Consider the following 26,699-nt stretch of genomic DNA (forward strand, 5'->3'; position numbering starts at 1 on the left):
ATCGGCTGATGTAGTGAGGAGATATAGGTGGTGGAATAGCATAGGGGGTGCAATGGAGTCAATTTACAATTTAATGCTACTGGGCTCTTTAGAGATTCAGAAAAGTCAATCATAACAAGTTTGGTGCAAATCTGATGATGCATTTGATTTATGCATATGATTATGATTATTGCATATGCTTTACACACGAGCGTATACATATGGCGAGGGATTAAAATTTGCCATTCAGCCATGCCCACACAGTTCAGCCAGGAGACTGCATTGACAGACTTCATCATCATATAATTTTATGTCACTTGGCACTTGTTTAAAACTAAATGAATGAAAGTAAAAGTAAGACATGCAGCAGAAAAAACAGGACCTCCTATCGGAAGTGGGTGGAGCAAAGGTGATATCATCAAATGACCATGTGAATGTGATGAGGGTTGGTCTGTAATGAGACATAGAAAGTCTGATGCAGCTGTGACCTTGCATGTGGAAGTTATTGAACCTTGCTGTTTTATGGTGAATTGTCAAAGTTTGACACATGCTTTGATGTACAAAAAATTGTAACTTTTGACCTTCAATGCCTCAAGACTGTGCTGACAGAGTTTGAATGCTGTATCTCAAAAGCTGTAGGATGAGTACGCTCAGATACAATGTCAATAAAAAAGACAAAATGGCGGCTTTCATCCAAAATTGCCAACATCCTGTTGGGTTTGGACCATGGTTTTTTTTGTAGGTCCTGACAAGATACACTTGTGTGCCATGTTTCATAACTCTGGGTTATAGCATGGCTTGGGGCTGATTCTTTTTTTTTTTAAAGAAATATTCTAGGGGGCACTGTGGAGTAATTAGGCCATGCCAGCAAATATTGGACCACAAGAGTCGATCACAGTGAATTTGGTGCAGCTTGGCTGAAATATGTGGAAATTAGAACCACACATATGGCAACGGCGTTATAGGTCATTTTGCCATGCCGCCATGCCCACCTGCTTTAACTAAATCTGTTGGTGTTGACTGACTTGTCTTCTGTCTCTGGACACAGTTTTGTGTTGATTAGGTCAAAGGAGTCGGATAGGTACCGTTCACAGTAAAACATGACACTTCCTGTTCTGAGGGTGCGTGGCTTCAGTGATGTCATCATTTAACCATTGGGTAATGTAGGGCATCCAAAGATGATCAGTTACTGAAAGGTTGGTGCCTCTTTTGTGTAAGAGGTATAACAGTTTGATTTATGCCACTACAGGTTGAAGATCAGTCGTCATAATAAACCAGCACAGTCAAAGAAATATATATTTTTCTTTTCTTATTGAGGTTCCTTTGTAGAGGGCTTTAAAACCAGTGGTGGAGCCAGAGGGGTGGCCGGGGTGGCATTTGCCACCCCCAACAGAGCCCTTGCCACTCCTACTGCCACCCCACTGGAAATGGTCATTTTAAAATATAATACTTATGAGATCGGGAAAGATTTGCCGGGAAAACTGTAATTTCCGACTGTCCCTGAAGGCAGCCCGATGCAGTAGCAGCTCACTGACGCTGTTCATTGGTTAAGTTGACATGTGGTTCCTGCTTGATCCAAAACACACCCGCGGCTTTAGAGTACACCGTTGAGGGGTTTTGCAGGTATTTACAACATTTTACCGCTCAGCGGTAACCGCTGAGTTACCTTCCTAATGAGAGGCGGCACTTGTCATACATTTCTAAAAAGAAAAAAAAAAGGTTGTGCACCGCTCCGTAGTGCCTCGTTTATTATATTAGCCATGCTAGTGCTGATAGATCGTGTTTTAGACAGATTTTTTTAACATGTTTTAGTGCACATGCTGCCCTGTAATGTTTTATTCATTTGGCCAGGATTTATCTCCCAGCTCTTGCTTGAAATGTGTGTGGTGAGAATATGTGAAAAACCATTGTTAAATTTTATGACTGAAATGTAAGTAGGCTATGTCATATGAAAGCTTTGAATTATAACCTAACTAGTTATATTAATTCATTTAATTAATCTATTTTTAATTCAGTATTATTTTAGCTAGCTACAGAAATCAAATTTGGCCACCCCTTAAAAAAAGTCTAGCTCCGCCACTGTTTAAAACCATGGAAGAAAGCTACTAGCAATTTGTTTTCCATTCTCAGAAATGCAAGTGTCTTTGTTTCATTGAAATTGGAGCATGTCTCTAGCAGGAACAATAGCAGCAGCATCCACCACCCTCATTGAAGGACGATGATGCTGATGAACCTTGTGTAGGCCTTGCAAATGAACTCCTGCTTACATTTCTTCTTGGAATCTGGCAGGGGTCAAAAGGGATGTTTTCCGGAAGTCTTCTTCCTTTAGTGTCAGAGGTTTCTAACACTTGAATACACCGTTGGAGTGAAGTTTTTACTACGCACTCTCTTGCTGCAATCATGTTGGTTGTAGTTGGGTTTGAGGTCATCTCCTTGATCAGGAACTTCTATGCACTGGCTTGTGTGGATTCATCTGGCTCCTTCAGCAACCCGAGTCATGATAAGGCCTTGGAAGGTTCCTTGCCAAGTCACCAGTGTTCTCCATGGTTCTTCTTCACCATCATCCAGTCAGCGCAAAGGGGTGTGCAGCTTTCACAGCCTATAAGACTTAAAGAACAGTGGAGAGGTTGTACAGTAGGAAAACTGTACAACATCAGGGGCTTAGGTTAAGGGACTGTGGTTTTATCTTTTGCAGCAGAATCTACTCTTCCATTTCCCAGTAATTCCAAAAAAAGCAAAAAGTAATGCACAATTCCAAAATGCACAACATGAAACTGTGGGTTGCCATAACTGTCTTGTGGAAACAGAAATCCTAGGTATAACGGTTCGATCGGGTTCGATTCTGCCATGTGGTGTCCAACAGTGGGCACAACATACTGGCTACAAGTTCAGTTAACTAATTTTAAAACCAGGCATTAATCAATGCTTTACTACAATCTACCTGCAACGCATGTGACTCTAGTGTCAGTGTAACGTCCTGACTGAATGAAAATCATTATAACCTATTTATGTCAAGTACCGGGTTCATCAACTTAGCGATTTCGCTCCAACTCCTCCCGTCGTCATTTCTATATTCTTTGTACGAAATGTTTTATAACCGTTAATGTTGTTTCCACATATCATCTCCAATGTCTGCTGGACTTCGGGTTGCACGTGTCAGCTGTTTGGGATTCCCCTCTGTAATTTCCCCTCAGAAAGCACGAGCAGAATCCGCGCTTTCTGATTGACTACCTGTCACATTCAACAGGCTGCGTTAAGCTCCCAGTCGGGAAAAACCCTGATTTAGATCGGAGGGGCCACAACGATCTACCGTAACACACCACACACACTACAGCAGGGGTGTCAAAGTCAAATGGACGGAGGGCCAAATAAAAAATTTAGGTACAAGCCGAGGGCCGGACTGATCGAATGTTCATTGAAATTTTTTTAAATGACGCATATAGTCTAGTGAACCTAATTGAACCTACTGAAAACCTAACAAATATATTGCAATATGATCAGATAAATAAAGCAATATTCTCTTATGGCTCTGTCAGTAATCTTTAATTTTCAACAGACACAACTGAAATATTTTTAAAATATAATTGGATTGAAATACAATAAAATAAAGTGCAAAAATCTATTAATCAAAAACAACACTTTCATCAAGGAGAAGTAACATGCAGTGAAAACAAATATTAAACTCAGTGTCCACCTTCCTTTTGCCATTTTTGATGGGTATCTGAAAGTTAATTTTACAGTTATGCTGACGACTGCTGTGCTAATAACCCTTCTAGACCGGACGTGTCGCCAGCGACACATCTAAATTTGCAGTACCGTAATTCCGCCACACGTAGCGCTAAGTGGAAAAATTCCAACGGTTTCTGAAAGGGGAGACGTTGCACTTTCCAGCAAGTATCGGGTTAATACGGTAACTTCGCAGCTGCAGCTGCAGAAAGTGTAATTAATCCGGGGGGCACTCGTTTAATAGACGGTATATTTCGGCAATAACTTGGTGGATATTGAAAGTTCCGGTTGTTATGGATACATGGGTAAGTACATCATCTCACAGAACATTTAAAGAACTACTTACAGTTCAAATAAGGAAGATATTTTTTTTCAGACGGGGTGCCGGCTTGCTGCGGTCTGCGGGCCGGTTCTAATAATAAATCAAGATCATCCCAAGGGCCGTAAAAAATCTTCTCGCGGGCCGGATGTGGCCCGCGGGCCTTGACTCTGACATATGTGCACTACAGGATGATCACAAGTGACGATCTTAGTACGATCAAGGTTCTAAGGTTGTGTAAGGGGAAAATGTAGGTGTGAACTAACGTGTAGTGTGAACTATTGCATCAGGTAGTCGATGTTCCATCTTCTCTATTTAAAACTAATGATTACTGAAGGGCAACAGACATTATAATCTGCACTCTTTTGGTTGAATGCAGTATTTATTTACACTTTGGCTTTATGTTATTTCGTTTTTATTCAAGTACATTTTTGTTAATGGAGACTGAGAATCAATTTTATTTTTATTTTTGGTTGTTTTGTTTATTTTGTTTATCAGTTCCAGTGTTGGGTGTTCTTTTGAAAATAAAGTGTATCTATCTTTGGCAGGAAATCGCATGCATTATTATGTCATTTCCATTAAATCAGTGTAAAAAGGTCTTCAAACAATATTATCGTCTATCGCAATAGTTTTTTGAGACAATTTATCGTTCAGCAAAATTTGCTATCGTGACAGACCTAAATGTATCTATTTTTGCAGGATATCGCTTGGATTGTTATGTCATTACTGATGTACTCATCAGTTTAAAATGGTCTTCAAACAATATTATAGTTTATCGCAATAATTTTGAGACAATTAATCGCTCAGCAAAATTTGTTATCGCGACAGGCCTAGTAAAACATGACCTTGAACCCCCATCTCCTAAAGTGTACACATTCCCCATGTTTCAAAAAGTGAATTTCTGGCTCTGACTCCTAAAGAAACCACAGGGAAGGACCACGCTCTGCTGTTGATTATTTAATTGTGCACTGAATAGTTTATGTAATGTAAGATAACAATGTATTGTAAGTCGGTTTAAAGGCTTCTTTGCTGTTTTAGTTTCCTGCGCACCCAGTTTGTTTTGTGCATTTCTCGTAAAAGATTTTTTTTTTTCTCTGATGCTTGCAGCCTTTTTCTTATCATTTTTGCTGTAGACATTCGTGATGATTATGTAATTATGGAGCACAGAGAATACACATAGTGGCAGCTTAGTGTTTACAGATAATCTGTCACGAGGGCATCATCTGACGTTTGGTGCTAGGTGAGGGGTGAGAACAGCATTTTCTGTAGGACTCTTTATCAAGAGAAAGTGCTGAAAATTGCAAGAAGGAAAAAACATTGTTTAAAAAACATTTGTTTCGTACATTTTAGTAGATTAACAAAAGAATGTATGCAGTGTTTAAAAAAAATGCAGATGATGCACTTTATATGTTCAGAAAGTATGACGCAATATCAATTTAAGCAACTGGATATGTTCTGTTACTCAAACCACTGAGGTTTGTGAAATTGTTGATATTGTTGAGTGTCATATTTAACAATGAATAGCGTGACCATCTCTATCAATTAACACAAGTTGTGGTAAACGGAGTATGACATTGGTGTTTTCTACACCGGTGCTGCTGGTTCTCAGCTGTGTGTTCTGTATCACGTAGGTCAGGGGTTTTCAAAGTATGAAAGGGTGAGCCCCCCTCCAAGGAGCACAATGCCTGCTGCGCCCCCTCCAACCCCCGAACTGTGACATGAGCTCCATGTCACAGTTCAGTTGTAAAAACTTCACCTTCAGCCCCGCTCTGGCCAAAACCAGTGATGGCATAGTTACTTTGAAAAAGTAACTTTAATCGGACTACTGATTACTCCTTGAAAAAGTAACTTAGTTATATTACTGACTACTTGACTTGGAAAGTAACTAAGTTACATTAAAAGTAACTTTTTAGTTACTTTCAGCAACTGTTAACAACAACGCTCCGCCTCCTGTGAAAATAACATTGAGCTTTGCCAATTCTTAATTGTCAGCTATTTTATAATGGTAACATCAACAATGTGTCTCCACTGATAAGGTTGAACTGAAGAGGAAATTGTAGAAAAAACAGTACAAAAAATAAAAAACTTGAGTAATTTGTGTGGTCCACTGTTGTCTGGAAAACTCTAAGGATTTTAAAGCCCCCCCTCCCCCCAGCCTCCAGATTCTGCGTTACGGCCCTGCGTTTGATGTCAAAGGCACAGAGCTCCTCCTGCAACTCCACAGCTCAGATGGTTGCACAGATTTGTGACACTTACCATAATATTAATAATTATAACGGTGCTAACTTGCCATTATAACTATTGGCAACTACAGACACGTTTATTCGTGGTTGTTTTCACGTTTATTTCGCTGTTCATATTGGTCTCGTTGTTTGCCGTTTTCTGGAGCTTAACGTGAAGCTCGACGTCATTCAGAGGTAATATACTAACTTGACATCAACAAAGACACAGCGGGACGGATCATCCGGGAAATGATGGACAGGGAGAGACTGATTAAAACTACCTTAATGACGGACAAATTCTGGGATTTATTATGAGTCTCTGCTTATTTCCAAACCCAAATGTTTAATTAATAAAAAAATTTGCAAGGGAGAGGGAAGTGGGTCAGTTGCTTGCTTCCCTTTGACAAAAGTAAGAAATAGATGTACTGTGGAATAAGGTGTGCTTTGGTTCAGCTCAAAAATAAAAAAAAATCAACCTAAACACAGACTGATAGATCATTAGTAAAGCAGGTGTTTAAATTAGCTAATCAACCACCGCTCTGTTAGCTTAGCTAATAGGAGCGATGGCTAATCTACCACAGCGATCACTTAATAATTGCAAAATACACATCAAGCTTAAAAACCCAAAACTGTAATAAACTGAACTAAAATGTTCTGTTCTATGTGGGGACAATGTTTGAGTGTTTTTGGTGCTGAATCCTGATACATAAAGTTGCATAGTTGCTATGGCAACGAGTCTACGTTTAGCGTAACGAGAGCAAGAGAAAAAAGGAATGAGTAGTTTTTTGAGTTATTTTTCCCATTTCATAGCACTAAATGAATTATACCTACGTCTTCAGGTTTCACTTTAACGGACTAGTTCTACCGCAGCAGCGCGGCTATAAACGGCATGTAAAAGGATAGTTTCATTAGGGGGGAAATATATTTGTGGTACAACCTTTTGTGGCAATAGTTTTGTAACATGTAAATTTTTATTAAGGAACAACAAGGAGGATGTGTATCTCCTCTATTTACAAAGGTGGTATAGACATATACTAACATCCATTCAGTTTATTACATTGGTCCATACGACATACCCCTTCCTGTGGTTATCCTACCTCCAATATTTAGTGTTCCATTTTTTCCTTTTTTGTTTGTTCTTCCAGCATGAAGCCTTTCTTTTGCCAGGCTTGTTTTAATATTTCGTCTTTGACCTTGGATGTGGCAAACTTAACTATTATTGAACGTGGGGGGGCTTCAGGTGGAGCTCTGGATCCCAGAGAGCGGTGAGCTCTCTCAGTATTCAAGTCGAGCGATGTCGGAATGTCCAGTTTCTCTCTGAGTGGATTCTTTATGAAAGCTGATAAAGATGGTGAGCTATCTTCAGAGCCTTCCGCAATGCCATGGAGCCTCAAGTTATCCCGTCTTGATCTCCCCTCGAATTCCACTAGCTTAGCCTAGAGTTCGTCCTGCACTTTACTTAGCTTCAGAGCTACCTCTTTGAGCTGCTGAATCCTGTTCTCCGCCTCCGAGATGTGCGTTTCTGCCTCATCCAGTCTATTGTTTACATTTTTTATTTCCTCTTTAACCTCTCAGAAGCCCTCACCATTTTCTCGACGTGATTCTCTTAGTTCTTCGAGAATAGTTTGTAGGTTAGCTGTCTCGTTAGCTAAATCGTTAGCTGCTAGTGATGCATCCATGCCTGAGTGGTTAGCCATATCTTCTTCGTTCGATTCTTCCTCTCTTAACATTGACTGTCGAGACTGCAAAGTGCTCTTTGATTTAAACTTGGGCATTTTGGCCCACCTTTAAGTTTATTTTATATCCCGCACTTGCGTCAAATCTGTGATTTTTAAAAATATGGAAGTCCTAGTTGCGATATATTTTAACTATCATAAATAGAAAATATCACAATACATCGCCCACACCTAAATGCATGTACGTGCATGTACATGAATCATATCCGCATGAGTGAAATGCGGGTTTCTTCCTTCCGCTTTGAGTTACCATGACAGCTAGAAAAGACAAAGTTGTATTTCAGAAGCAAATAAAACAATACCATGAATGTTGTTGTCTTCCAAACATTAATGGGCTTTTAAGTTTTCATGGATTTCCAAACAATCCTGAATTATGAAGATGGTGGCTTGTAAATATTTGTCGCAACAAGTTAAAGCTAGCGCCGCACTCTGGATCAGCTTATTCAGCCGTCCTTGTTCTATTTCCATGGAATCACTTCTGTATTCAGCCTGAAAGAGAAAGTTTATAAGTGTATGGGAACGAGTGATCAGAACAGAGTCAGACAGCTGAACAACTGATCCTCCTGTACACTCTGCTGTAAACACCATCCTACAGCCGGACAAAACTTCAGGCACTGCAGCACTTCTTCTGGTGTCCCATGAAGTTAAGTGGAAGAATCAAGCTTTTAAAAAATTTGCTGAATAATATTGGGAATTTTTCCCTTGATTTGTGGCTTAGTCTGGTTCTGGCTCAGTTGAGGTGCTAAGCAAGCCAAACTGGTTCTATTGGGTAATGTGGAAACAAAGTAAAGTGTCACTTGGTCAGTCAGAAAGAAGTCATCACCTATGGGTGTGAGCTCTGCTGCAGAGACGCTGCTGGTCACAATGAATGTCCAAAACGTCCCACACACTGAAGTTGTGTTTTCAATCTCATTTAAACTTGTTCAGGTCAAGAGGGTGTTGATAGTCAGTGCCCAGCTCTATTCTGGTACTATATGTAATGGAGAAACCCCAGCAGAATGCTATAATGCATGGTGAGCTGTTCAGACCAGTTTTATATATCAAGCAAATTCAATTTTAAAGTTTTAATTAATATGAAAATAGAGAGGTAGCAGAAAGTAGGTCAGTTATGCTAGCTTGACTTTGACAACCTTAAAATACCAATGTGCTGCAGAATCAGCTATACTTATCCAGACCTTAGGACAGTGCTTAAACGAGGCAGTGAAGTACATTCTGTGTATTTTCGTTCAGTTAACCAAAAAACTCAACCCACACATCAACTTGGCTGGATGTCTAGGGGAATATTGAATTTCATCACAATCCCAGCACACGCACTATCAATAGCAACTGGAAAGTGGTAAATGTACTTCAAACATTGCCTCGTTGAAGCACTACCTAAGGTCTGATGAATTTCAAGAAGCCACAAAAAAGACATGAGTTTGAGATTTTGGTGGAAAAATTGAGAATTAAGTTCCTTTTATCCTGTATTCTGCATAAAATTAACCCATGTTGCTTTCTTTAAAGTAATACCTAAATCTTGTCCAGTCTCATTCTTGTAAACTCAATATTGTGTACTGTCTTGTATTGAGTTTCACATCTCATCACACCCTTACTGAACACAGATAAATAGTGCTCTGATCATGTTGTTTTCTGACGATTCTGAAGCTGATCAGCATGAGGGCTGATCACCGACACTCATCACATGGATTGAGTGTTAATTTTTCACTTTAAATATAAATGCCACTATATGATCCAACAAAATGGAATCATAAAATAGTCTAATTTAGACAAAAACATTCAAAAATACTTGCAACACAATGCAATACATATTCAGTCTAAAGGATGACTGAAAGTAATACAATATTTAACAGTAAAGCTAAATTATAGCCTAAATAATGCAGACAGACAAATCTCACAACACTGCCTATATCAAATAATGTATGTATAAAAGGAAACTGCCTGAGACCACAACTAGTGCTAGCTACTTTGTGCTGGTTCTGATTGGTTGTTGCCGAGTGAGCAATTCTTTTTTTATTTAATTTTTTTCACATATTCTTTGTCTCAGATTAGGAGATACCGAAGGTTTATTTGATATGTAAAAACTTGTTTTTTAAAGTTAAATGCTGCAGCTTGAAGGAGATGTTTGATGTGAGAGAACATTGTCCGGTGGAGCTCCAGTCTATACTTCTGTCATATTACTCCCTAGTAGGACATAGCAGCGGTCCAACAGCAAGAGTAGATCCCAGCATCTTTCACCGCTGGGTCATCTAGGTTGATGACTTCAATTATTTTTTGCTGGTCATCTAGGTTGATGACTTCAATTATTTTTTGTGTTATTTGCTTAGCTTTCTGACCAACATACACATCCAGATAAGTGTTTGCAATTATCTACTGCTTTACCTGCTATCTGATCGCTCTGGATGTTTTGCCTGCATTTAGCCTCTCTATAGATAAATATCATTTTAAATTTGTTGTGGTGGTGCGTTTTGACTTGCCTTACACCTAAGACATTTTTTTTGTCGCAACATACTAACTTTCCCATTCACTCTTAAAGTATTAAAGTTACACACAGCATTGCTTAAGATTTGCGGCTGCGTGCCTGTCGATTCGGAAGGAGAGTGGGAGATATACTGCACACAGGGCCACTGCAGGCTGCGATGTATGTCAGTGGTCCCCAACCACCGGGCCGCGGACTGGTACCGGTTCCGTGGACCAATTGGGCTGCGCAAGAAATAATTAAATATGTCCCCCCCAGGTCCGCAGGAAATTTACGAAGGGTTGACCGGTCCGCTGCACTAAAAAGGTTGGGGACCACTGATGTATGAGACACAAGTGATCGGTTTTTTTGATCAGCAACAAGAGACAGTGATTGGCAATCACAGATTATATGCTTTTTCACAGAAATTGACCAATTATGATCACTGATCGATTGATCGCCACACCACTACTAATGACATTGCCCAAAATTTTAAAGGTAAGCAGACGATGGAAGCACAGGTGAGAAGGAGAGGAAAGAAGACACTCAATTGAGGGAATCAACGCAATATTTACTAACATTATCGCCATTGCACAATTTTCTATAAACTTTCAGCCCAATAATGAATGCTCTTGACTCTAAAATAATGAAAACATTTTTCTTAAGGTTTTTAGTTACTTATTGTGGTCTGGATTAAGGCTGAAACAATTCCTTGAGTGATTAGAGTACCTCAATTATTAAAATTTCTCAAGGAAAATTTATCTGCCTCGGAACTTTGTTAGTTTGTAAAATCCAGCATAAAGCTGAACTCATAACACACTCAAGGGGGAATCTGTCACAGGAATCAGGTAAAACATGCTACACCATTAATTTGATAAAAATAAATATCCAACCACTCAATAAGAAATTTGTTGATTTTTAGCATCAATTATTTATTCAAAAAGAATTACAATATTAAGAAATAATAAGTTATCTTGTTAAATAGATCAATAACCAAAATCCCTCAAAAAATAATTATGGTAGATTTAGATCACTTGGTTTGTATCAGCAAAAAAAACTAAATAATTAAAAGTTCAAAATTTCCCGTTCTTTTTTCAAAAAGATTGATGTCCACAAAGGAGTTCCATATCCTCGAAAAATAAACAAAGTCCTGGAAGTATTTCCCCGTTGTAATCCAAAGTCCCGATCCAAAATGAAAAATCCAAATGTCAAAAATCCTCCCAAAAAAGATAAGAAAAAAGTGGTACTACCAAAAGTCCCCTAAAAGAAAAGTAAAGTCCAGATCTCACCTGGAACGCTTTTCTTTCCCCTCGGTGGCCGTCCGATCCTCTTGCACCGGACGACGTTTCCTGGATGCAAACTCCGATCCAGTTCCTAAGATACGATCTGCGGCGCTGGGGCGAACTTTGATCGCTGTTTTACGTCTTTTCTTTGATTTTTACTAGTTTTAAATGATCAATAAAGTCAAAACTCGCGCTGCACAGATCTAACGGTGAACGTCTTCCTCTCAGGTTGCGCCTCTTCGCACCGACGCACACACACCCCTTTTTAATCACTAATTTCACACACCTGTCAACATCATGATTCACCAAATCAGTTATAAAAAGTGGAAATTTGGAATAATTTTTGACAATGAAATCACAGCAACTGTTCTACACGACAGTTTGATACATTTACTTTTTAATGTATTTATTCAGAAGAAAAAAAACAAACATAGTGGTTATGTTACAAATTTATGTTTTATTATCTAATACACTGTGTCCGGCCGGGTTATTATTTGCGACGAAAGCTAAGTGTTAGCAGCATAACATCCAGTGTCAAGTTTAACATCCAGTTTTCAAGTTCGGCCTCAACTTTTATTGATTCAGGATAATGTCCGGGTTTTTGTCATTTTTTTGTGGGACCAATAATCATCCTTAAAATGACTGGCACAATGCCTGGAGTACAGCAGCTTTTCTCCTGCCTGGTGGTGGTTCAGAACGAACAGTGGAGAAGAGCGCTGCAAGTGTATTTATACAGCTGAGCGGATAGACTGAACCCTGCGGGCGCCTACACATTAGATGATTAACGTAAGTGTAGCTGTACTGACGAACTGGATAATGTATTTCATATCATCTCGGCCTCAACAAATGGGTGGCGGAGAACGTCATGGTGGCACATAGCTGGTAGATGTTTCTGAGTGTGACAGACGAAGGTGTCAAATCTTGTCCCTAACATGAACACAAAAGCTATAAATGTTTGAGCAAGGTGAGAGTTAATCTGCTAAACTCACTGATGATGGATACATAAACCAAAAGCTGGAGTATAGACATTTTTTCTAAGCGTATTTGTGAGCCTGCCTCTTTATTATTGAATTGAATATAATTTCAGATTTTTGTATAACTTTTCTTCAGGTTAACTTAGAATGTGAGCTATTATTGTAACAGGTTAATTTCCTAAATTACAAAAAAGTTATTGTTAGGGATACTCAACTGTGAAAAATAGGACTGACGTTGATATGCAATAGTAATACTGCTGTTATGTTAGATTTACCAATGTTTTATTTGATCTTTAATTATTCGATTAATCGTAAGAATCATTTATAGATTACTCGATTACTAAAATGTTAGTTTACAACAACCCTCGTCTTGATTAAATTCATTCAATTGTAGTTGGGTCTTATTTTATTATTATTGGGTCTTAGTTATTTTATTAACTATAAAAATAAATCTCACACCAAATTGTGCCTTTAGATTTTCTTTATGTCTTCATCACAATAGTTTTCTTAATATCGCGCTGACCTATGTCAAGCAATTAAAAAAACAGTTGTGTCTGTTTTTCCGGTGTAGGTATTTGGTTTCAGCTATTGAAACATATATATACAGCCTTTACTGATACATTTTTGTATATATAACATATATATATATATATATATATATATATATATATATATATATATATATATATATTTGTTTGGGAAGCTTTTCACAAGACATGTTCAGACTGGAGTACAGGAGTTTAGCTGATACTATCAGGAGTAGTATCTATGCCTGATTTTCTAAATCTCCTACGGTTGTCCCTATGATTTGATTATCAATGCTGGATGCATTAATTTTAGCTGCATGTGCATTTTGAAAACAGAGTTAATGTCAGAGACACTTGTTTTTCTATCCCGTGTACAATGTCGATGCTTGCAAAATGTATGGCAGACATGAGGCAATGCACAAATATCCCAACTGACCTGTTTCTATGATCAAACTGTGATAGAAAATGCATTTTTCACATTGTTGACCTTACTAAATGATGTCTTGTTTTCCTTTTATTTGCAGGTGGTGGAGGAGCGAAGAAGAGATGGTCTTCCTCTGGAAGACAGGTGAGAGCTCCTCCAACATCATGCAATTTCTGCTTTTTTAAAAAAAAAAGTCTTTCAGATGAATTATGGACAGAAGGTACTTAGATGCAACCCTGGTTTCCATAACTGAGTTGAACTTATGAAAAAATAGACGAGGCTCTTGAGAAGTTTTCTTGCATGCTTGAATGAAACAAATTGCATCAGTATCAATTCATTCTTAATTGTCTGAAGTCAAGAATTTGTGTCAGTGGAGAGACGGTGAATTATACTTAGACTTAGACTGACTTTATTGTCATTTTGTATGCACAGGGTGTATACAGAACAAAATTTTGTTGCATACGGCTCAGAACAATGTTTTGAGGTTTCAATGTTATTTGGTTACTCCAGAATAAATAAAATACAATATAAAATACAAATATAAATATAAATATATTTACTGTAGGAATGACAGTAAAATAGAAGTTACTTAGCTATGTACATGAAGTGGAGACCAGTTTTTGAGTGCAGTCCAGTTAAGAGTTCAGTGTAGCTTAATTTTCTACAGATTAGAAATGCAAAAATTGAGAAGAATATAGTATTTGTGGGGAGATGAGGAGACTTTTTGTTTGTTCTTAAAGGAAGAAAAAACAATGTGTAAACAGTTATTAGGCCTATGTAAGAGGTCCTTTAGAATACCTCCCCCACAAACAGGCTGTTGTTTATGTTAGTAAGAGAGGGGGTGTGTGACAGAGAGAGTTTGGAGGAGTGCGTTCCATAGACACGAACCAAATTCCTGACTAATTTTAGAACTCTGAAAAAATAGAAAAAAAATGGAGAAGTTCTGTCTCTGGTGTTTTTGCTTCCTCAGAAAATAGATGTTATAATCAGAATATAAACAGCTTGTCTTGTAAGTGGTTGTCACAGTGAAAGGTTGGAAACACTATGGAGCCATCAAAATGTCTGGTTGTTGATTCTAGATATTTCAGTCTTTTCTCTTTGTGTTTCCAGGAAGATTAGAAAAGAGGTGAAGAGTAAAAAACTAATGCATACTGCCTTTTGCATAGAGGAAGTGGTTATGTAAAGTTTTACCCTGACATTACACTCTGCGTGGGCTGCTTTAGAACTGATCATTTTTATGGATTTTTTCATTTGTCACATCTGCAGTAGTAACAATCACGGTAAATGAATAAGATTAATGTTCAGCCTTTACTGATACTTTTTTGTAAAAGGAAAAATGTACACAAAGGTTAGTACTTCTAAAAGTGTGGTTGTCTGACAACTTTTCAGCTTAGATGATAAGGTGTATGTGGTTTTATGTGCATCAGCTGAACAGAGTGAGAATATGGCTGGTTTTAATTCCAGGTGCATTGCTCTGTATCTTAATCTAAAGCCAGACAGAGTTGTGTGCTGTGAGGCCTCTCATGTGTGGGTTATCAGCCACTGACCAGGCCTGCCATCACCCTCTCCCAGCCAAAAGAGCTAATCAGGAAGCACATAGAGAGGTTAATGGCATTTCCATTTGTGATAGGCCTCAAAATGCCTGATCTTATTTCCATGTGTGTGTGACTGTTTTTCACTTTTTTGATGTATAGTCATTTGAAAAACAGTTATTTTAGACTTGATTTTGGCCTGTTGTGTTTTCATATGCAAACATTTGTGTGACTAATGGCTGGCCTACACTTTTCTCCTAACTTATCCCCTGTGGCACCGTTAAGGTCACTGCTACCACCAATGTTGTTTGTCTTGCATCCCAGGGATCAAATGGTACCAAACACAAGTTATTTTTGTACCGAGCAGTGGACAGAACTGGTGTGCTGGAGTACAGAGCAACACTTGTTGGTAGGATGGGAGGGTTTTCCTTTTAAAGGGAATATGCTGAGTTACTCCCATGTAAAGTAGGACCAGCAAGACAACTTTGAAGTACTTAACAGAACTAAGTACACTGAGTTTAGATATTTACAATTATCAGTTTTATGAATTACTGTACAGTAATAGTTTCCATCGCTTAGAGTTTTTTTTTACAAAACTTTTCATTCTCCTCAAACTTTTTCTCATTTTCTGGAGCACCAACAACAAACTTCAATATATTTGGTTGATACTGTATTACAATTTGTAGTTCAAGACTTTGACTGGGCCATTCTTACCAGTGTTTGGCTTCATCCACCTTTCTGCCAAATCCAGTCATCGTCCATATCCCTGCTGAAGAAAAACATTGGTAGTGTCTCCACCAGGTTTCACAATGGTAATGGTGTATTAGGGGTCTTAACAAAGCTTTAATCCCTTCAGTGACACACCGGGTTTTCCATGTAGGCCAGAGCAAAACATTTTGGATTCATTTGCCCAGAGCCCCATTCTTCCACGTTTGCTGTGTTTCACCACCTCTTGAGAGTTTTGTGACTAAATTAATGAATGGTTATTGAATAGTTATTGAGACGGCTCTGGATGCTTTATTTTCTTTACTAACACCCAGTGAAGCTTTGCAAGAGGATACAGCATCACTTTTCTTTCACATCTGACCACTTATTGCTTATCTACCCAGTTTTTCCCTCTGAGGAGTGGTATTTGAAGTTATACGGCTTGACAAGTTAAGAATTAACAAGCATTTACAGTTCTAGATAGACAACGTTAGCATTCTTCACCAACACATTTGCGGACTGTTCCCTCTTGTTTGTTTGACAACACTACAACCTTGAACCTTTAAAGACATTTCTCTTTACTTATTTTATTTCACTGCTGAACATTTTGCAGTCTTATGTTGTTGCAGGGGCTTTTGGTTTTCAGAGGGTCTAATGCAAATAGTTTTAAATATATTATTTTAATATGAAGTGGAGATGTTTAAAAAAATAGTAAAAATCTTTCAATTATAAAAGTTAAACTTATGTTTAGCATGAACTAGAATGAAAATTTAAATATGGCTGACAGAAAAATGTTAATGAGGCTGAATGAACTCGGCCAATATATTTTGATACCTTCACACCCAAATGTAAACTTGAGAAAAGGAGCAAAACAGGAATTTATAGAATTAAAAACCAGTATTCATTAGGGCCAATGTGGTAGACTTGTGTAACCCTTCTTAACTTTGCAATACCAATTCCACAAACCGCATGCTTTCTCCTCCCAAATGCATGTCCTGTGTATGTGTACACTTGGTTTCATCTGCATGCTGATGGTGGAGAGGTGGTTTATCTGAACCAAGGGTTTAGTGCTTGCAGCCTCAAACTGAAAAGCTGCAGAGTGGCTTCAACATCATGTCAGTCACTTCCTCTACTGTAGTCCTGCATCTATAGCTGACCCTACTGTAGAGCAGGAAGCTGTGGTAGAGGGTATAAGAAAAATAGCAGTAACTGTTGTCTTCACTGTAACTGCTTGAGAAGAAAAACACAGGGGTGTGCTGCGATGGCATAGGGGATAGCGCGACCCACGTTTGGAAGCCTTGAGTCCTCGAGGCGGCCGTTGCGGGTTAGATTCCCAGACCCAGCGACATTTATCTCATGTCTTCCCCCCTTTTCTTCTCACTTTTCTGTCAGCTTACTTTCATATAAGGGACACTAGAGCCCACAAAAGACAGCCTGGAGGGGAGAAAAAAAAAGAAGAAAAACACAGGTTGATCAATGCAAATTCCCACTGTCCTTTGTGTTTAGTTTTATTATAGTTTTTGTTTATTTTCTACAGTAAATTATGCTTCATCTGGTAATTTCCTTTTTTATTGATGAGCACACGAGTGTTAATATAAAATTTGCTGATTTAGTTGCATTTAAACTTTTGCTTTGTTCTTCATTTTGCACTAGATTTGTGAGGATTATGAAACTTATCTTTAACTCTCTGCAAAGAATGCATTGAACTTCTTTCAGCTGTGTTTCTGAAGCGACTTTCAACTGGCTGTAGAAACCAGCCAGTTGGTTTAGGAGATGCACAGTGATAGAGGAATAAAACTGTTCTAGTTTTATTATGTAGTTCCTGATCAGAGTGTCATGTTGATTGGTTTATTGGGCTGTATAAAGAGGGAAAGCGTAAACCATTGAATTTCCGCTTTCATGTGTTCGTCTTCAGCTGCCCTCTTCATTGTGTGTTCACATAAGTGCTCAATGACATGAAATACACAAGTACCAGACATACAGATTATTAAAATGTTACCAATATGAAGGGCAAAAAAATGGCAAATGTCATTACATAAAATAAGAATAAACTGAGGCTAGATAATTATCCCAGTTAATCCCACTGGCAACAATTGTTGCCAGACATTTTTCCTAACTTCTGGAAGCTCTAGAACAATTGTTTTGACTTTTGGCAGTTAATTGAAGTTCTAAAATAAAATAATAACAGGTCTGCTCTAAGCAATATCAATTTCATGTATCTAGTGTGAAAGGTCACATGACCAGACCTTTTTACTTCCTGCTTGTGACACTGGAGGTAAATGTCCATCACAAACGTATACAAGAGAAAGTCAGGAAAATATCTAAATAAACAAATGTAAATATAATATTTTTAACATATGTTCTTTCAAGTGTTTTCTACTGATATATAAAGAAAATTGTATCCCTTCATTCATCTTTTGATCCTAAGAGTGAAAACGGTAAGCATGGCAACAATGGACCATACCACAAGGGCCGCTTTTCATTGGCTGATGCCCATTCTACTTGGTCACGTGCGTGTCCGTCTCACAAACACAAGCTTCCTGTTAGCTAAGTACAGCATAATAGCAGTACTGATACAACTTCTACACCTTGAAGCCTGTCTGCTAAACTATATATATATATATATATATATATATATATATATATATATATATATATATATATATATATGTATAACTATATAATTTTATATGTTAGCTAAACAGCCCAATATGCAATGTGTACTGTATCTGACATACACTAAAGATTTTATTTCGGCAGAAAAGGCTTTGGAATAAACTGTTACTCGTGTTAGCCACTCTAGCACCAAGTACAGCTAGTCAATCAACCATCGCTGTGTTCAGGGAAGCGCTGATTAATAATCGGGAAATAAATATCAAGCCTGGACACTTGATATCATAACGGACTGAATGTTTTGTTTTTAACGTAATCTTTGCTTGTCTTGTGGGGCGCAGGCAGTTAGGGTTAGAGTGTGCTTAAACTACAAAGAGAGAGAGTGAGAGTAAAAAGGTGAGAGTGGTTTTGAGTTGATCACCTGTTCGGGTTATTTTACCTTTGTTTACCTTTGCTGTGGCTCATTACAGCCGCTGTAGTTTCTAAACGTTGGACTAATTACCTCATTCCTTTGTGAGTATACGTCATTCACAAGAAACATCACATAGAACAAATATATTTCATAAAATTTTAATAAACAAACGGCTTCTACCGCAATAATTATGTGAAATTAAATGGGTTATATCCCAGCTTCAGAAGATTTGCCTTTACCTTTACAGAGCTTTTAGGTTCCTCCTATCAGTCTGTAGCTTCTCACATTGAGGTCGTCAAACCAAATTTCAAATCTACCATAACTGACTGACACCTGCTGGCCTCAGGTTTGCAACCAGCTTGTGACTGAGAAACCAGTAATGTCCTCCCAGATGATGACATGAACTTGTTAGTTCCTCTGTCCATTGCAGTAGCTGATATATTGTGAAAATCCGGTAGAAATGATGCACTAATCAAGTCATGTTTACATAGAAACAACGCGCTGCGAGGCTTTGTTTGTGAGACTTGCAGTCGTGGGTCGGTTGTGGGCGGTGCTTGGTAAGGTCCGTTGTTGCCGCTAGCATAATACATAGACAGCACTATGCTAAGTGTCCATAGTTTTGTTGTTTATTCTATGTGCCTTGCTGTTCCCAAACAATTTAAAACTATAAGATATTTTAGATCTTCTAGACCTGAAGAAACATCAAAATGATGTCTTCTACATCACTGTCATTCCCACAGTTGAAACTCTTCCCTGTTTCACCCCCCCAAAAGGTGATCCTTTACACAAAATGTGGCCTATGCACTGACTGACCACTACAAGATGATGCCACGTCTGAAACTACTTTAGGACAGGGCTAAGGTGTAGTGTTTGGTCTAGTGAAACAGGGAGAGAGTAGTCCCAGATTGAGATTTGTTCATACTAACATTTTCAACTGACTTCGCCTCATTGATGAAACGACCAAATGAGGTCAAAGGTCACTCGGCGCATTGAGACAATGACATCTGCAGGGTGCAGCATTGAATCTTTGTGTATCTAAAATATTTCCAAACATTCTTGTAACCATTCTTTGTTATAATAGGTTATGCATGTCATAATTTTTTAAAATGTTTTTATATGTATAAATATGCCAGATTTGTGTAATTTAAACTATGCAGTTTCCGACCAGCAACAATTGTTGCCGAGTACAAAACCTACATTTTCACTAACACAACCAACATGTAAAATATCATGTGTTAGGGAGGTCCAAGGACTGAAATGCATTCACTTATTTTGCAGGAAAAAATTTGGGATTGAACAGGGGAATGCCCAGTTATCCTCTAATATTAACTAAATATTAGATGTTGATAAGCTCTATAAATCTTTGTGAGGGAAACTTTCCTTAAGTTCTCAAAACTTTAATAAATAACAATAAGTACTAAAATAACCAGTTTTATTCCTGATTCATGCAAACTTCATCAAGTTTCAACACAGATACAGAGCCAACACCACATTAAATTTTTGTTCGTATTGTCACGACACTCTCAGTGTTAACCTAGTTTGAGTGAAAGTTGACGAGGTGGAAAACCTAAGAGATGCAGTCACGATGGCATGGTAGGCTGGCAACAGTGTGATTGGTGTGCGGTCCCTTTTTTTCAGAAAGGACTCCAATCCTCCAGTAAAGTACGCAGCAAAGTGGAGCGCAGTCCTGAGTTAATGGGGTATAAGAAAAGCCTGTTTAAACTGTTAAGAAGGCAACACTTAGCCTGGCAGTGGGCAAGCAAAGCCTGTTGGCCTGCCAGCCTTGTGACTCACTGGGGGAAATCTGTCATACCTTTAACTTAACTTGAGCTGCAATCATCATTGTCATTTTATTGTTTGCCAACATAAAAATTACAAAATTACACAATCCTTTACAATAGCAATTGATTGTGTCTGTCTAAATTGTTTAGGAGTGAGTGGTTGTTTGTCCTTTGTGTATCTAGGTTGTCATGTGATGAACTAGTGAGCTGTCCAGGGTAATTCTCCAAGGAAAAGCTAGTAACACAGAGCTAACATTTAGACCTGCTAACTAACTCAGTTCTATGACTACCTGCATTGCTCAGAGACACATCAGTGGCAGGTCAAATGTGAGTTACTTGGTCTCTTTCAAATGTGAAACTGATTCTTAAAGCTAACCATAAATACTTTATGTTTAACACTTTTTGTGTGTGTTTTCTTTGAACAGTTCCTCTCCATATACGCAAGAGAATGGGATGCCTCTGCATATTCAGCCCCCAGTGTTGGATTTTGGGACACAGTAAGTGATGCTTTCGCTGAGCTATAGGTACAGTTCCTGGAGACATGACAAGATATCCAAGCTTCAACAAATGCAATCATATCTACCCTCATAAAATTGATCCCTAATGGAGATTATGAAATCACATCCAGCAGAATTGTAGATTCGGAAATCAGGGCCCCTCCTTCTTAAAGAGAACTACAACTAGTTATAAAAATAGACTTTATTTGGGAAATATTTATCTCAGATGTAAAGTAAATAGAGTAATAATACGGAAAGAAATTTTCCTATAATATAAGTATATAAAAGATGAGGAGACAGTGAAGAAGATGATGTCAGGAGGAGAAAGAGGATCACTGGGAGATTTTGGAAAGCTGCATCCAAACCTGGAGCTGAGGCCTCTCCTGAAGAGCCGCCTGCCTTAAACAATAAAAAGTAAATAATAATTTAAAAAGTTTACACAGCACGTAAGAAGCCAATCGAAGGGAAGTGCTTATTTCTCACACACAAATATTTTTCTTAATATAAATTTACAAACTAAAACAATTTGGTGGAAGGGAATATTAGTATTGGAAGAAAACACTGTGGTGGATATTATCTTAAGATATTCTGAAAATAATATTTTCAGAAGTTTCAAACTCTCTAGAGAAGAATATTATATTTTGATACACTTATCAAACAGCACATATAAAAAAACATCAAACAGTTCATATCACACTTTTAGCCACTATGAACAGATAACGGACAGCAAAAAAGGCATACTCCACCTGCCCGCTGAGCCTGGAGCCGCCTGGCCCCATTAGTGGAGCTACACTGGTCCAAAAACTCTGGAGCATATTTCAAATAAGACTAATTTTGCATAAAATAATTGCATAGATGAACTTGTGATGGCTACTTTCTAGCCCAAAAACATCTTAAAATTACTTTTTGTCACAAATTAATAGTGTACTCACTTCTATTTACCGCCCGCTGCTGATGTAATGCAATAGAGGCCATCTTGCCCAGGTCTGGAGATGAAGCAGGTATCAAAGACAAATGTCTATGGGAGGCATGGCAGCAGGCTAGAGTGGGAAGTAACGCCCTGTGCTCTGCCCTTTCAAAATAAATAAATTGGCTAAAAGTCAGGGTAACCAATTTTCTCGTTTAACCATACGTCCACTATTATTTGTTTCTCATAGGAGCATTATATAAACTGATTTGTGGTGGGTAGAAAATACTACAATATACAGCGTGAAATCATCAAGATGGTCTGTCTGCAGACTGTATAATGTTTATGTGTGATACCCTGTGTAAGCTGGACAGAAAGAACTTCTGGGTCAGACCAGTTGTTAAAAGTGACATCACAAAAATCGAAATTGATGGTTTGTTTTTCCATTTTTGTTTTGTACACTAAATGATACTACTTGGGTTCGTATATTTTCAGGCAGTTAATTTTTTTGTTTGAAATGAAAAATGAAAACACAAAAATGGACTCGTTTTTTTTGTTCATTAAAAATCTATTAAAAAATTTAATTGCATGTCGCTGTAGACGAGTGTCCAAAAACAAAGTGTGCGGGGCAGAGAGAGAACCTCTGGGTCAGACTGCTTGCCAAAAATAAAATCATGAAAATTGAAATTGAGCACTCATTATCCTTTTTTTCCATTTTGCTTTTGCGCACAAAATTTCCAATTTTGGTAAAAAAAAAAAACCAAAATAAAAAAAAAACGAGTCTATTTCTTAATTTATTTATTTTCATTTTTTATTTCAAACAAAAATGAACTACCTGAAAATACACGGACCTGGCCCTGCTTGTTATCCGATTTCCCACTTAGTGCACAAAATGGAAATGAAAAAATCAGTTTAGATTTTTCATGATTTCATTTTTGACAAGTGGTCTGACCTGGAAGTTCTCTCTGTCCTGCACACTTTAAACACTCATCTAAATCGGCAATTAATACAAGTGTAATTAATTTCATCATGATAGATGCCTTCACAGAGCTTATATTCTACCATTGTTTTGTATTCAAAGCTAACCTTGGCTTCTGAATGTAGCTTCTGATTTAATAAATGGTTAATGGGCTAGCCCACCCAATTTTTTACAACCTTGAGAGTCTTTAATCTGCTCTAGTTTAAAAACTACAATTCAAGACGCTCAAATCTTGACAAGAACATTCTACCAGTCATTCAAACCCTACAGTTTTTAATTATGAACAGCATTAGCATACCAGTTGTAAGAGCCATATGAATTAAATACGTGACAGGTGAGCACGTGACTTTGACACTTAGGTGGTGGGTGTGTCGCGGTGGGCATGACAGTCACCAGGTATGAATGGCAGGTTACTGGCGCACTGGTTTATGTGTGTATATGAAGTTGGGTGCGCGGGGTCGTCATGATTTCTGTTGACCGTTTTACGTCAGCGGTCAGAAAATTATGTTAGTTCTTCTGCATTATTGACCTATTCAGTCTGTGTCTCAGTCCTTGTCTCAACGTTCAAAGCAAGAAAATCTAAAAATAAACCGATCATTGATTGAACAAAGTAACCTGGAGTTGGTTGGAAACTCGCGTCAGACAGAAAACATTCCCTGAATTTAACCCATTGTGGCCCTCTACCACCACAAATTTTTGCCGCACATTTACCAATTACGAAATGTTATGCCACGAACACGCATGGAAAAAAGTATGATTATCCAAAAGATACAATAAAAATTTAGCTACCAAGGAGGAAAACTTTGATTATTAAAAGCTTAGTTTAATAAGTAATTATCTAGGAAGAGGATTAGGGCCACAGAAAAAGTCAGAATTCTGACTTTAATCTCAAAATTCTGATTTTTTTTCCCTCTCAGAATTCTGACTTTTATGGGGTCCTATAATCCTCTTCTGTGGTTTATCACTGCATGATACTTTTTCACACTTTTATCAGTGAAGTGTGACTGTCCAACAAAATATGAAAACCTGTGTTCCCTTCATGATATTTGCTTAGAAATTATTGGTCTCGATTAAACATAGTGAACAGCTTTTGAGTTGATTTTCTCCATTATTCCTTTATAAGCAAGAAACAAAATAATTATTTCATATAAAAATTTTATCAACCTGTATCTAGCCAGTTGGTGCTTTATAACTGGAGGATTTATTTACAATACTTACTAGACCCTTACCAAACTTATTTCCTCTTATTATCATCAGATTGTAAACTCATATCTTATAAAGTAAACAGGAATAAAATGTATGATAAAAATGTATTTATTAGAACAACAAACAAGCAGATATTCAGGCCATTTTTGAAGAATCATGAACAAATATTCTTTTAATTTAAGTATATGAAACGGTGAAGGGGACGGTGAAGAAGATTATGTCAGGAGGAGGAAGAGGATCACTGGGAAATTTTGGAAGCTCCATCCAAACCTGGAGCTATGGCTTCTCCTCCTGAAGAGCTACCCGTCTGAAACAATAAAAAATATTTTGAAAAAAAGTTCACACTGCACGTCAGAAGTCAATCGAAGGAAGGAATATATTTCACATACTGCAAAAAAAAAAAAATACAAATATTTTTTTTTGGGGGGAAAAAAATATAAATTTGTATTATTTACAAATTTGTAAATAATAAATAAACAGAGATTTGAGAGAAACTCAAAAACATCCATTAGGCAGTTAATATGAGTAACTGGAATTGGAAGAAAACACTGCACAAAATATCTTCAGTGACTTGCCGAGATCAGGCTGCAGTTTGTGGGTAAGTCGCACTCCAGCCACCCGCTGAGCCTGGAGCCTCTTGGCCACGCGGAGCTATGTTGCTCCAAAACCTCTGGAGCACATTTCAAAGAAACCTAATTTTGGGTTCACTAAGGGGATAGATGAAGCTATGCAGATTACTTTCTTTCCTAAAACCTTCTAAGAACAATTTTTTGTGACAATTTAATAGTGTACTTACCTCTGGCAGAGAGAACTTCAGGGTCAGCAGACTTGTCAAAAATGAAATAATATAAATCAAAATTGGTCGCTCGTTATCCGTTTCCATTGTGTGCACTAAAGGGGAAATCGGATAACGAGCCAATTTCCGATTTTGGTTTGATAAACAGATAAATTAATCTGTTTTTGTTTTTTCTTTTTTTCATTCCAAATGAAAAAAGAACTGCTTGAAAATACACAGAACCCAATTCTGCAGGCTGACAACATTTTCTGCCCATCCTGTTGAACATAAGAAATAATTCAAATGATTTATATGATATATTTAGAATGCAGAAGCTAAGCACCCCAAATCTCAGCAGTGCTGGACAAATGTTTTCACAACTATGCATAATTGCTTAAGGGAAATTAGTGTCCCACTCATCAGTCTTGTGGTTTCCTTTTTATGTAAGAATTGTCAGAATAGTTGAATTACTACTGGTCAGCTGACTGCTAAAGACTATTAAAATACCATTAGAAATATGTCATGTTTTGAAGAAGTTCTAACCCCTACTTAAATGGATTACAAATAAAATAATTAACATGTCCATGAAAACACTGATATTAAATATGATTTTATATAGTTATTTCATTCAAATCTAAAACCTAGATTTACTGAACTTGGTGTTCAGGTTTCATTGTCATGCAGGTCGTGATGGCATTCCCTAAAATGAAAGTAAAGTAACACTCAGAGACAAACAGGAAGTGAAAACAGTTCAGTTCAACCTTAAAATGCCTGATGACAAGTCTGTTGCATGGCTTTCTACACACTTTCCTATGATTCTCATATTGCTTGGCAATAATAGGAAAAAGTGTGAAACAAAGGTTGAAATGCAAAACCGTCCATGTCTGTGAGCATTGATTTAGATTTATGCTCTACAAAGTAATTGTGTTTAAATACTTTTTAAATCTGGGTTTTTGAATTTAGTACAAGCCTCCAATATTGTTTTGCATTTTCTTTGTTTTTACATAACTTAACCAATATGGCATTCTAGTATAGATGATTATTTGAAATAAGGCTACAGCTCAACATTTTACCACCCAAGTAAGGTGGTAAAAATCATTTGGGAGAACTTCAACAATCAACAATTCTGAAACAAAAATACTGTAATGCATGTAAAACTGCTCACATTATGAAACTATTATTTAAATCTCTAAGCTCACTAGGAAGTCTAAAAAGAGAAGTATTGAATGCTAGTTTGAAATGATGTAAATTTATTATAAGTTTTCTTAAACTTCTACTCTGCTATGCAAAAAATGCTGAAGTACTGAATGAGACAAGTATGTTTTAAACTGGAAACATATTTAGTAAAAGCCTGTCCTACATGAGCTCAGCTACAATTCATAGCTCTGAAGTCAGAAATACTGCAGGCCAACAACAGTATTCGTGGAACAGTAGTTGTACTTTCTGTTCGAAGCCCACTACCAAAAGTGGAGACTAATTGTATTGCTATACACCTGCTTTCCAGAAAAATTACGTCTATAAACCAGAAACACTACATAATAAATAATATACACCCAGAAATGTTTGACTACCTTTGTTGTATCTGACTAGCAGATGAATATTAAGAGAGATGTGGTAGTTTCTCTATTTGAATATTTTATTGGATTT

At 37.5% G+C, this 26,699-nt stretch overlaps 1 protein-coding gene across 3 annotated transcripts in view; it reads left to right on the top strand.

Annotated features, from left to right (window-relative positions):
• tmem131l (transmembrane 131 like) overlaps positions 1-26,699 on the top strand; it is a 67,948-nt gene that overhangs the window by 4,768 nt on the left and 36,481 nt on the right. For 2 of the 3 annotated variants that reach the window (XM_044114728.1, XM_044114727.1), the window contains exons 3-4: positions 13,746-13,789; positions 21,114-21,185. In XM_044114728.1, coding sequence (XP_043970663.1) covers positions 13,746-13,789; positions 21,114-21,185 — 116 coding nt within the window. Of the gene's footprint in view, positions 1-13,745; positions 13,790-20,871; positions 21,016-21,113; positions 21,186-26,699 lie in introns of those variants that run through there. The other variant, XM_044114729.1, reaches the window with a different exon arrangement.

This window comes from Gambusia affinis, linkage group LG04 (assembly GCF_019740435.1).
Source record: "Gambusia affinis linkage group LG04, SWU_Gaff_1.0, whole genome shotgun sequence".
Classification (NCBI taxonomy): Eukaryota; Metazoa; Chordata; class Actinopteri; order Cyprinodontiformes; family Poeciliidae; genus Gambusia; species Gambusia affinis.